This window comes from Sorex fumeus, unplaced genomic scaffold (assembly GCF_029834395.1).
Source record: "Sorex fumeus unplaced genomic scaffold, SorFum_2.1 ptg000037l, whole genome shotgun sequence".
Classification (NCBI taxonomy): Eukaryota; Metazoa; Chordata; class Mammalia; order Eulipotyphla; family Soricidae; genus Sorex; species Sorex fumeus.
In genome coordinates, this window is record NW_026606094.1 from 14856209 (window position 1) to 14868397 (window position 12189).

At 40.6% G+C, this 12189-nt stretch overlaps 1 protein-coding gene across 6 annotated transcripts in view; it reads right to left on the minus strand.

Moving 5' to 3' along the window:
* The window catches only part of ST7 (suppression of tumorigenicity 7), a 309460-nt gene that overhangs the window by 22192 nt on the left and 275079 nt on the right, over positions 1-12189 (minus strand). For 5 of the 6 annotated variants that reach the window (XM_056117971.1, XM_056117969.1, XM_056117970.1 and 2 more), the window contains one exon: positions 454-604. In XM_056117971.1, the coding sequence (XP_055973946.1) occupies positions 454-604 (151 nt within the window). Of the gene's footprint in view, positions 1-453; positions 605-12189 lie in introns of those variants that run through there. The other variant, XM_056117973.1, reaches the window with a different exon arrangement.

Here is a 12189-nt window from a genome sequence, read left to right on the forward strand (position 1 = left end):
TTGTGTCAGGCTAATCTAGTGCCTCGAGTGGAGGATAACCATGGCTCCTCCGCCAGCCCTTCCAGAAGAGCTGTCAAGAGGGATAGGCGAAGCCCAGGTGCGGTCTACCTTCAAACCATGAGCCCAGGAGCTGTTCAGATCTACAAAGGCTTTCAGATGCAGAGTGCTGTTCATCCAGAACAGTTCAGATTCCTCCCCTGCCATGCCATGTTTCAAGGCCCCTTTCCGAGCTTAGAGATGACATCATCTCAGCAACACCCACCATAACTGCCGAGCTGGATGGAGCTGGATGGATGGGGCGCTTAAGTAATTAGCCAGCTCTAAGAGATGGAACTTCACAGGGAAGATGCGCTATATAGAGATGCAAATCTTCATTATTCATCATGAACAGGTGAATCTCAGCATCTTTTCATGCTTTTTAAAAGAAAGTTTCAAAGGAAGAAAATTACTTACTGCCTTCCCACGTACAATGCAAAAGATTCAAAGCCCCTTCCACCCGCTTCCAGTGTGCCAGATGAAAGAACGCGTATGCTATTGCTTCACTGTCCCCTCTCTTCAGGATATGTTCTGGGGGGAGGATTAAGCTTTTCATTTCTAGTAGATACTGGAAAAAAAAAACAACAGGCAGGAGACAGATATGTTAATAAATAGTAATTAAAAACAAAGGTTGACTTCCCTGAAGCCCACCACTCAGAAGTATCTCAATCAAACCCACAACCTTATAAATACATTTGGAGGCAAGTCCTAAACTACCCAACAATCCAGTGTTTAGACTGATGTCTGATACGATATTTTCAGCCTAATATACTCTAATCAAAGAACACATATATACAGCAAAGGAAAGCGTAGAATACAATAATGCGGTATATTTTTATAAGAGAACATAGGTATATAAAGTGGACACATTAAAGTTAAGAAATCATACAGCTAAACCAATAGCACTAGCTCTCAGATTAATTGCAGATAATAAATCTGGAGATTTCTTATCCTGTTCACTGTTTTTTTTTTCCTTACAGGAAACTTATCAAAGAAAAGACCCAGTTCTCTGAAAACACTTGGAGCACAGAAAGACCTAATGGAAGAATTAATACAGAATCAAACTACAATGCTCTTTTAGATCCTTTTTGGTAATTCTCGATTCCTATCTTTATCATAGAGGTGGAAATACAGGACAAAAACAGGTAATACTTCTTGGGTGCTCAGAGAAGACTATGTTTCTCTCTCTGTCTGTGTGTGTGTGTGTGTGTGTGTGTGTGTGTGTGTGTGTGTGTGTGTCTGCCTGTCTGTCTTGTCTGTGTGCTCTTTCTATAGAATTAGAAGAAAAACTATGCTGGAGAGATAAACCAGCTGGGCTTACTTTTTTTTGTTTTATTTTGGATGTGACCAACTTAGTTGGACCTCTGCCACCACCTACAGCCCTTCAAATATTGTCAGGAATAACCCTTAAGTTCCCTGAACCTTGAGTGAGGCATGAACAGCTCTGGGTGTGGCCCCCCAAACATACCCCCTCAAGGAAAGTGAAATTAATTTAAAATCGTGTTTTATATTTGAAAATGTTACTTTATTGGGGGGAGGGGGTTCACATCCAGTGATGCTCATGGGTTACTCCTGGCTCTGTACTCAGGAATTACCCCTGGCGGTGCTTGGGGACCATATGGGATTAGAACCAGGTTGGCTGCATGCAAGGCAAATGCCCTTCCCGCTGTGCTATTGCTCCAGCCCTAGTTTCTCTTTGTTGACCGGCTTTTCTATGATCACTCTTATTTACCCCAACACACATACATAGACTGTATTGCCAGCAGTCACCCCCAGGCAACAACCTGCACACCCTCTTTACAATGAAGGTTAGCAGATGAGAAGGAAGGGGTTTAACAGAACCGGACAAACACAGAAGGAAGTGCCGTGAAAAGAAATCGCTAACGATCAGCCGGTGGAATTTAGGAAAGACTGCAAGGAATGGGGCTGGAGCCATAGTACAGGAAGGTAGGGCATTTGCCTTGCACGCGGCCGACCTGGCTTCAATTCCCAGCATCCGATATGGTTCCCTGAGCACCGCCAGAAGTAATTCCTGAGTGCAGAGCCAGCAGTGGCCCCTGTGCATCGTCGGCTGTGACCCAAAAAGGAAAAAAAAAAAGACTGCAAGGAGAGTGGAGAGCCTGGTGTGGAGGATGCTGAGGGCGAAGCGCTGCTCACTATTTCATTTGCACCTGGTGGTAGCTTTGTACTCTTCGTCTTTACACTTCCTCTCCTTTTGGCAGCACGTTTGGGATTGTACTGTCCAGTATGGGTCTGGAGGGCACATCCTGATAATCTGGTTCAACAAATGACTTTTTCTCAGTCTGGTCTCATGTTTAAATGCCCAAGCCTCTGCCTTCAAAGTGGAAGAGTCGGGAAGGGAGAAGGGAGAGAGACACTCCAGAGGTGCTGACGCACTGTGACGTCACCCACACATATGGGGGTGAGTGGGAGAAAGAATCCTCCTCAATGAACGGCCTGTACAGGAGTCTTTCCTATTTCCTGACCTGTCCAGCAAAAGAGTTTATGACCTGGATGGGTACTTCGCAAGCAGGCACTCCAAAAGAACTTTGGGGTCATATGATCTTTTGGGCGCTACAAGTTACTCATTTTCTCCTCCATCTCACTTTACAACAATCCAAGACAAAAATATGGTGGGAAAAGTCATGATTCTTGAATTATGCAACTAACACTATATTTACAATTAAAAAATCAATCATAATTATAAGGATGGATTTTAGGCCGAGATCCTCTTATCATTTTGGTACCTTAACAGAAGCGAATACAATGTTGTTACTGCACATGATGAGCATGAGAGACCCCAAGGCTATGAATTATGAGAAAGACACAGAACTTGTACAATACTGTGGACTCTCTAAACTGTTTCAGAGAGAGTTACAGAAGGAAAGAAGGAAGATCGTTTGGTCACTTTTAAAAATCATCAAGTAGAAAATGGAAATTTTCTTGCCGAATGAGAGCCCTTGGGTAAGATTTTGGTTTCGGAGTTTCTAATAATTACTAAAGCCATCCCTCCTGCCACATTGTCTATTGGGGATAATGGGGGTGCACTGGGTGGTGCTCAGGGCTTACACATGTCTCTCTGATCAGGGCTCACTCCTGGCGGTACTCAGGGGACCATATGTGGTGCCAGGGATTGAATTGGGGATGGCTGACTACAAGGCGAGCACCTTAACTCCTATACTCTCTTTGGCCCCAAAATGTCAATTTTTAAATAAAAAGGATCATACTATATAGAAGTTGACACCAACTCAATATGAAGACCACTAGTACATGTGTCCCCGATATATAGAAACAGGCTTCTGAGAGCCAGATTGAGGCTGGAAGAAAATTGTACATTACAATGCCGGTATTTATATAATAAGGACAAACTATTAAATAATTTCATTAAGTATTTATGCAAAAATATCTTCTCTTGGTCTCAGGATCCTTTAGGACTCGTATCTGTGAAGAAATGTCCTGTTCGGCATATATATTTGGGGGTGGAAGTCAAGAAAAACTGGGGAAGAGTCTGGATTAAGGGAGAACTCTGTGCATGCGTGTATGCAGACATGTGTGTCAGGAGCCTGGGGTGTCAGAAAACTAACTACAAAAGGACACTATAGGTCTGTTTTGTCCAATATGCAGTCCTCAGCCACAGATAACTACATTTAAATCAATTAATATAAAATGAAAACTTCAGCTATCAAGTCAATTAGTCATATTCCAAGTCCTCTAGAGCTGCATAGAGTGACAGATATACTATACTAGATTATAAAGAAAACATTTCTAATATTACAAAATGTCCTACTGGACAGGGCACAGAAGCTCCCAATTCTCAAGTAACAGAGACAATTTTTAACATAAAATAACTCTTAGATGCCCTATGACAGAAATGTGAAACCTACTCTGGATCGGAAATACACAATAGGACAAGAAGCTACAGTAAATGTAAGAACATAAAAATCCATTTTAAAACCATTTCTGTCCAGTAGGGCATAAGCATATATTTGGAAAATAGAAGTATGTATGTGTGTGTGCGAGAGATGGATTACTCAGTGTGCAGGCTGGACACAGTACATTTGGCTTCAAGGACATTGTCCTCCACCTCCAATGTGGGCCCTGTGGTAATGGCTGCTTATACTTTAAGCTTCCTCTGATCTTTCTGCATGGGCAGATTGATCATACAACACACACATATACATATATATGTATATAGATATATATATGTATGTATACATACACACAGATATATATATATACACACACATTACTCTAAAGGAGCAAACCTCACTTTTCAAGGAGGCTTTGCAAAGAGAACATCCCTAGCGCAGTCACCCTCATGAGTCTATCAAAGCAACTGACCAAGGAAATCTAGCTGCCTTCTCGCTGCACCTACTTTATGGAAGGAATAGGTTATGCCTATAAGGGGAATCAGACTCCTGTACAGTTCCAAACAAAATGTTGGCTCCACCCAAATGATGAAGGTTAATAACAACAATGTGTTATGTTTTTGGCCAGCCTTAAAATGGCTGGCAAGATCAGTTCTCAACATGTGCAACATTTAAATTAGAAAGGCATGGAACAACATTTCACATCTTACTTGTCAGGCGAAAAATAAATGGAAGAGGGCAGATCCCTATCCACAAGTATGCAGAAATCAATTAGAGTAACTGTTGCTCACAAATGAGAGAATAATCTCCCCCGTCTATAATAATTATTTGACTACTACTAGCTAAGCCAGCATTCTGGGCTATCTTGCCTACCATCCTGCCTCTAACTTCCCTTCCAGATTCTCGAATAACATTGATCTTGAAGTACAAGCTTCTCAAGTTTTCGGAAGCATCTTTTCAACATTGATTTGTGTCAGAATCCAGTTCCATATGCCTAATATATAATGTTTGAACACATAAAGGGAAAGCTGATTGCTTCAACTTTAGGGTGCAAACACTGCTTGCTCATAGATGTCACTGAGCTGAGGCTGGCTCACTTGTCAAAACAGAGATGGCCTTCAGAGGACCTCTTCAGGTCTTAATTCTTCTGTTTAGCTCTTTAAGTTCTATACCTAGTTGAGTGAAAATGATCCCCAAATTATCCTTTACCATAGGAATATATGCCAAGGAACAAATTCAGCACCGCCTATGTTTGGTTTTCAAATAACAGAAGGTATAGGAAAACTATTAGCAAAGATACAGGAATATACAAAATGTGAAAGAATGAGGTAATTAAATCACAGCACATTTTGCTAATAGCTGTCAAGTTGGTCCCCCTCAAATTGGGTAGTAGAAAAATATTTATTAGCATGGAAAATGTTCATGATGTTTAATTATCAAATATAGTAGATTATATTATTGGGAGTATATTTTCAGTCCTAATATATATATATATACACACACACACACACATATATATATATATATATATATATATGGGCTGGAACGATAGCATAGCGGGTAGGGTGTTTGCCTTGCACACAGACAACATGGTCGACCCGAGTTCAATTCCTCCGTCCCTCTCAGAGAGCCCAGCAAGCTACCGAGAGTATCTTGCCCGTGTGGCAAAGCCCGGCAAGCTACCCATGACATATTCAACATGCCAAACACAGTAACAAGTGTCACAATGGAGATGTTACTGGGCCCGCCCGAGCAAATCAATGAACAACAGGAGGACAGTGACAGTGAATATGTGTGTGTGTGTGTGTATGTGTGTGTGTACAATATAAGCTTACAGTAATACAAGTTCATATTCTATACTTCCCTCAGTTGCTGTTACCATATCAACAAACAGCAAAGTTAGCTAGAGAGAGCATTTATAGAACCTTGGTGAAATTGGTTGTGAAACAGGCTGTGAGCCTAGATGGGACGTTTTTAAAGAGGTTAAAGAATAAAACTAGTGCTTTTTGGAAGACATATTATATACTTGAGTTTCAGCATCACCTCTGAACTCTGACACAGAGGACAAAAGTAAGGAAAGCAGCATATCTCCATCTCCCTCAGGCCACGTGTTGATGGGAAAGGGGAGCACAGTGTCTCAGCCCACACGCCTCTTACAGCGTTTCTTCTCATCGGACCTCTGCCACTTAGAATCACTATTTGAATCCTGGCTCAAAGATCAGTGATGAGATCTTAGATGTCAGGTTTTATTTTTTATTATTATTTCTTAACTTCACTTTGCTCATCTGCTAAATCAGAATAACAAAACTATGTATTTGTTGTTAACTTTTGGGGAGAGGTACGAAGTACTTTATGGATGGTTCATGACAAGGTGGCGCCCTCCTTCTTTTTCAGGGGCTCTGGGATGGAAACTGCTGAACCAAGAGTTGTGCACTGGGGCTAATGGGGAGGACTCCCCAGCATCTGAGGCCTCCTGTCCCCTCTGGGACTCTCCCTGGGCCTGGTGCTCAGGGTTCTTACTCCCAGGATGCTGTGGGGTCCACCACACCCATGAGCCTGTGGGTTTATCATACCAGGAAAGGAGCTTGACAAAGTGGTGGCTCAGGGCCAGGCCAGCCCCAGCATGGAAGGTGGAGGAGTTGGGTGTCACTGTTAAAATCTCAGGAGACAAATGGTTCCCAGTATGGCTCCTAAAAGGCATTTTGAATATTCTATAAGAAAATATGTGCAAAGAATTCACACAGTTCCTAGAAAACAGGATTCACTAAATAGTAGCAACTTCTGATGGCAACAAAGTGATGAAGTTAATATTACTGTTGGAAAATGCTCTGTGTATGGGTGTGTGTGTATCATATGGTTTGTTCCACTTCTACATGAAATATTTCAGCAATTTTATTGCAGTAGCAGATCAGCTGAAGAGAACTGCCATATTAAACTTGGTGATCTGTAATACATTGGGGATCCTCTCCAAGAGGCAACTGCTTCTTGTAGGCTCACTTATTTATTCAATAAATCCCTCTTTCATTAAAAAAAATGGAAGTTTCCATAGTGTATTTCAAGTGAAGGCATGGGAGAGCTTCAATGTACTCTGACGGCCTAATATGGAAGCATCCACAATTCACCTGAAGGTGTGGACACCTGGCCAGGTCCCTACCTTTGTGATCCACAATCTTTTCAGGTGTGCATGTTTGTATATGTATGTACAGACAAACAGTAAAATTCAATATGACTCCGTTGACAGAAGTATATACTTAGTTCTTAGAATGTAAATGAAGAGCATTATTTCTAAGAGAGCACCAGAGAAAAAAGGAACCAGAAGTCAGACCTATTAAATAAAAAAGAATCTTCTGTGCAAAGATGCGGGGGGGTTGGGGGGGGGTTCCACGCCACCAACAAGGCTGAATAGCGGGAGCAAACTACCAACAGGTATAATATTCTTAACCTGATAGCATTTGAATACTAGTGATACTAATGGATGACACTGACTGTGCACATAACACACAAAGCACCAGCCATTATCTTAAGCAGTCCTTCAAATCATGGGAGGGGGCAAATATTCCTACTCCTGTTTTATAGATGGGAAAATAGGGGCACTGGGAAGAAGTTTGCTAAGGGGATGCCTCCTAATTTATAAGTTGAATTTTGAATTTTGTGTTTTATTTTGATTTATTGGAGTTTAAGTAATGTGCTTAGAATAATGTTGATGTTTACAACATGTTGGAGGGGTACAAAGCTACTGTATCTTCACCTTGATTTTTTTTATTAAATTTTTATTAGAGAAACACTGTGAGGTACAGTTGTAGACTTACACATTTTTGTGCTTGGGTTTCAGTTATACAAAGATCGAGTACCCATCCCTCCACCAGTGCCCATTCTCCACCACCACTAATCCCAGTATCCCTCCCATCCCCCATCCCCCCATCCCACCCTGTCTCTATGGCAGGGCGTTTCCTTTTGTTCTCTCTCTCCTTTTGGGTGCTGTGGTTTGCAAAAGAGGAATTTAATGGCAATCATGTTCAGTCTATAGTCTACTTTCAGCATGCATCTCCCATCCTGGGCAGATCTTCCCAACACCCTTTATTTGGTGCTCCCTTCTCTATCTGAGCTGCCTTTACCCCTAGACTGTGCGGCTAGCCTCCAATCCTTGGGATAAACCTCCTGGTACTTATCTTTCATCTTGATTTTGAACTCAGGCTCTAAGCTATACTCCCAGGGAGTGACACAAGAAAAGTAGGTTGTGTGTCCTTTACCCTGAAATGGAGAAAAAATGTTTTCAGAAGATTAGAAGAAACTTAGAATCTGTGATATTAACACAAAGCAGAACTATTAGGTGTCTGAGAGAGGTCTGTGGGATGCTTATGGCTCCTGGGAACAAACTTTTGAAAACTACTGCAGTAGGAAATTGAGAAGTGGGTCATTACATGCTCTCTCAAGGTTGCGTGGTTTTGAAAGAAATGGGGATGACTGGACAAGAAGAGACTGAAATCAGCACATGCTTCGAGAAGCTTCTACCTTACTCCATCCTAGTGAGGGGGCAGCTACAAAGGATTTCCCCCAGGATCTGAATCCAAGGGCAGAGAAGAAATCATGGGTGACTTGGAACTTTTTCACTTACAAAAGTTAGAAGAAATGTGAGATCAGTAGCTTGGATAAAACCCTTTGGAGGAGGAAGGGGCTTAGTGGCAAGAAAGTAACACCTGTTGAAAAATGCTTTAAGAATCCCTGGGGTGCCGGCTTGAAGTGAATGGTGTAAGCAGGTCTGCAGTCTGGTAGAGAGGCTAGAGAGAGGGGAGTGGGTGGTGTGGGAGAGGAGCACGATGAAGCTGTGCACATGCATAAGATGGCCAGGGGACTTCAAGTGGGAGAGCAGTGGCTGGGGCTTCTGCAGAGAACAGATCTGAGGACAGGCAGGGATGACATGGAGGCACAAGGTGACACTGTCTCAAGCCCAAATGGTCTCAAATAGAAAAAGTAGTAAGTAGGACCCAATGATGAAGTAAAGAGATGAAACACCATAAGATGTGACAAGAGGTCAAAGGCGTTTGTCGGCTGGGTGGGAGTGACCTTGAGAGTGGCACAGTTATGGTGTTTCTGTTGAGGGAAGAGACTTTCGAGAACATTTTCTGTTCTTGAGGAATGTGGATGAGGACTGGTTTCTGTTCATTTTCTTCTGGGTCATGTTTCCACAGTGCATTTTCTTCCCTCTAATCCAAAAAAGCCTTGGAACAAAATATGACTCAATTCAAAGAAACGTATATTGAAATAATATTTCTGAAATGTACCATTGATATACAATACCATAGACAATCTGCCAGGGTATTTTGAATTTCTGCTTCCACGCTTCAAGCACTTTTAAATGCTAAAAACTCACTACACATTTTGTTTCCTAAATTGGATTAAAAAGCAATTTTATACTCTGTCAATCAGCTTCCCAAGATATAAAGGGAGGATTGCGTTAGTGTTTGCATGAAATAGAATTTCCATCACTTTAACAAGGTCCTGTGGGTACTCCATTAGCATATACAATTACCAGGATGCTTTCCCCCCAAAAGCCTCTAAAAATCCCCATGAAATTAGCCACTATATATTAGCATTAGATGAGCATTTTCCCCCCAAAATGTAAATTTTTAGTAGAATTGATATTCTATCATAATCTTTTTCATTCTTTCATCTCCATTTTTCTCATTTTTTATATTCTTAGATTTATAATTTAAAAATGAATATCCTCAACAAAAACAAATTTTATAAAAGGGATATCAATTTGGCTAGGTCCTCATTTCAATATACCATTAAACTCAGGCTTCTCTGTTGGTAAAAAAAAATCTTTCAGAGCATGGGGAACCTAGCACCAACCTGATACATTCATTTTTTTTTTCAACCATTTGTGGGAGAAGATTAGAGTCAAATTGAATAACCACATACAAAAGAATAAAATTACACCATATACACTTCAGCATAAGATATAGAACTATAAAACTAGAATAAAAAAACATGTGGGGAAAAGCATGGAACACTGATCCTGGCATCAAGTTATTGACAAGGACATGAAAAGAAGAGGCAACGCAAGCAAAAACAGACAAATGGAAATACAAAAAAGCAAAAGTTTCTCCATAGCAAAGGAAACAAAGGAATAAAAACAAAAGGAAAAAATGTATAGAATGAGTGAAATATTTGCAAAACTTATCTCTGAAAGAGATAAGTATTCAGCATTTATCAGAAACCCCTACAATTAGTCAAATAAATAAAGAAAGATTTTAAATGCACAAAAGATTTGTAAAATTTCTCCAAACAACACAATACAGCAGGCTAACATATTCATAAAAAGATGTTCAATGTTACTGATCACGAGGCAAATACAAACCAAAAATAACAACGAAGGATTATCTTACACATATCCGGATGGCATTACAAAATAGGAGAGAATAAAAAGTGTGAACAAGAACTAGAACCCTTGTGTATTCTTAATGGAAATGTAAAATGCTGACGTAATCATATAAACTGTATGAAGGAATGCTACATAAGGCAGGACACTAGCCTTACATGTGATCACCTCAGTTCAATCCCCAGAATCACATATGGTCCTGAGCACTGCAGGGGACACTCCTGAGGATAGAGTCAGAAATATCCCCTAAGCACTATGTAGTCTTATAGCCTAGCCCCCTCCATCCCCACCCTACCACAAACACACTAAAAATATTAGTACCATGTGCCACTTGAAGAAATTCATCCAAAGAGTAACAATTAGAACTGGTTGTAGGGAGGATCCTTCCAAATAATGCTGAGGAGACAGGGAGTGGGGGTGGGGTATGGAAGGATGGGGTTCGGTAACTCTCAGCTTAATAGGTCAGTGGTTCAATGCTAGGGTCAGACAATGAGATGCTGCCTGTAGTACTGAAGATTTTACCCATGTGAGCCCAATAGTGTTCGGAAGCCTCCAGACTATACCCAGGTGATAGTCCGGTGGGAATTGAAACTGGGTCAGCTACATGTAAAGCATGGACCCTGACTCCTGTACAATCACTCCAGCTTCTGACAACAGGATCATAAAGAGATATTTGCAAACCCATGTTCAGTGTGAGCCACAGTCAGAAATAGAAAACAAAAATAAAAACCAAATACCTAAATGTCCATTAATAGATGAATGGAGAAAAAAAATGGAGTCTCTAAGATAAAACCAAATGAAGTTTTTTAAAACAAGGACATCTTGTCTGGAGCATCAGTATGCATGAACTTAGAGGACATTATGCTAAGAGAAATCAGCCAGCCAGGGAAGTCAATATTGCTTGATTCCACTCAGATGAGGCATCCACACTCATGAAGCTCATGCACTGAACAGCTATTACTCAAAGATCAGGGAATGGAGAATTGTGGAGAGGCTGTTCAATGGAGAAAGCGTCAACACACAACATGAAGAGGTTCGAGAGCTGAAAGTTATACAGCAACACACAAGAGCTACAAAATCTGTGCTGTATGCTTAGACATTTGGTCTAAGGGCTAAATAGAGTTGAATAGAAATTTAGGATAGAGGAGAATCTTTTCTAGGCCAAACAATTCTAAAAGTCTAATGGCTCTCCCTCCTGCCTGCCCAAATAAATATATTCTCAATACCAAAACAACATACAAGAGCTCGTATGAATATGGACCTACTAAGATCTTAGTCTTTAAAATGAAGAGGGGGGAGAGACTAAAAAGAAGTATTTAACATATGTCTTAAATATGTTTTGATGATTATATTATCACTTTTATGCTTTTTAATACAAAAATAATTTATTCTTAACTGCTCTCACAGAGAAGAACAATGTCTCACATTTCTTGTAACAAACCAACAATTTAGTCTTTGGAAACTTGTCAGAAAATGAAGATTTATCTTTAGCATCCAAAGAAGCTGCTACAATACCCTTCAAGACCAACTACAAAAAAGATGTATCCCTTCTTGCAACGGGGATGCAGCATCTTCAGAGTAACAGCACTAGTAAAATGCAGATCTGTGTTGACTGATGAATCAAGAAATGTCCCAAGATCTGGGTAAATCCCAGCATTGCTAAGGAGGGCCAGGACAGGCAGGGAAATATTTTTAGGGAAAGGAGAAAGAGAAAGTTAGAGCTGAAAATCAACTATAATCATGCATGAATAAAGATATAGAACAGAAATTAATACAGCTCTTCATCTGTCCTGCCTCACAAGGGAAATTTTCCTTAAAAAATGGGAGATACGCCCCTGAAATTCAGGTTTTCTGTTGTAATTTCACTAAATGGAAAAGTGCTCCTAATGATTTAGCAATTTC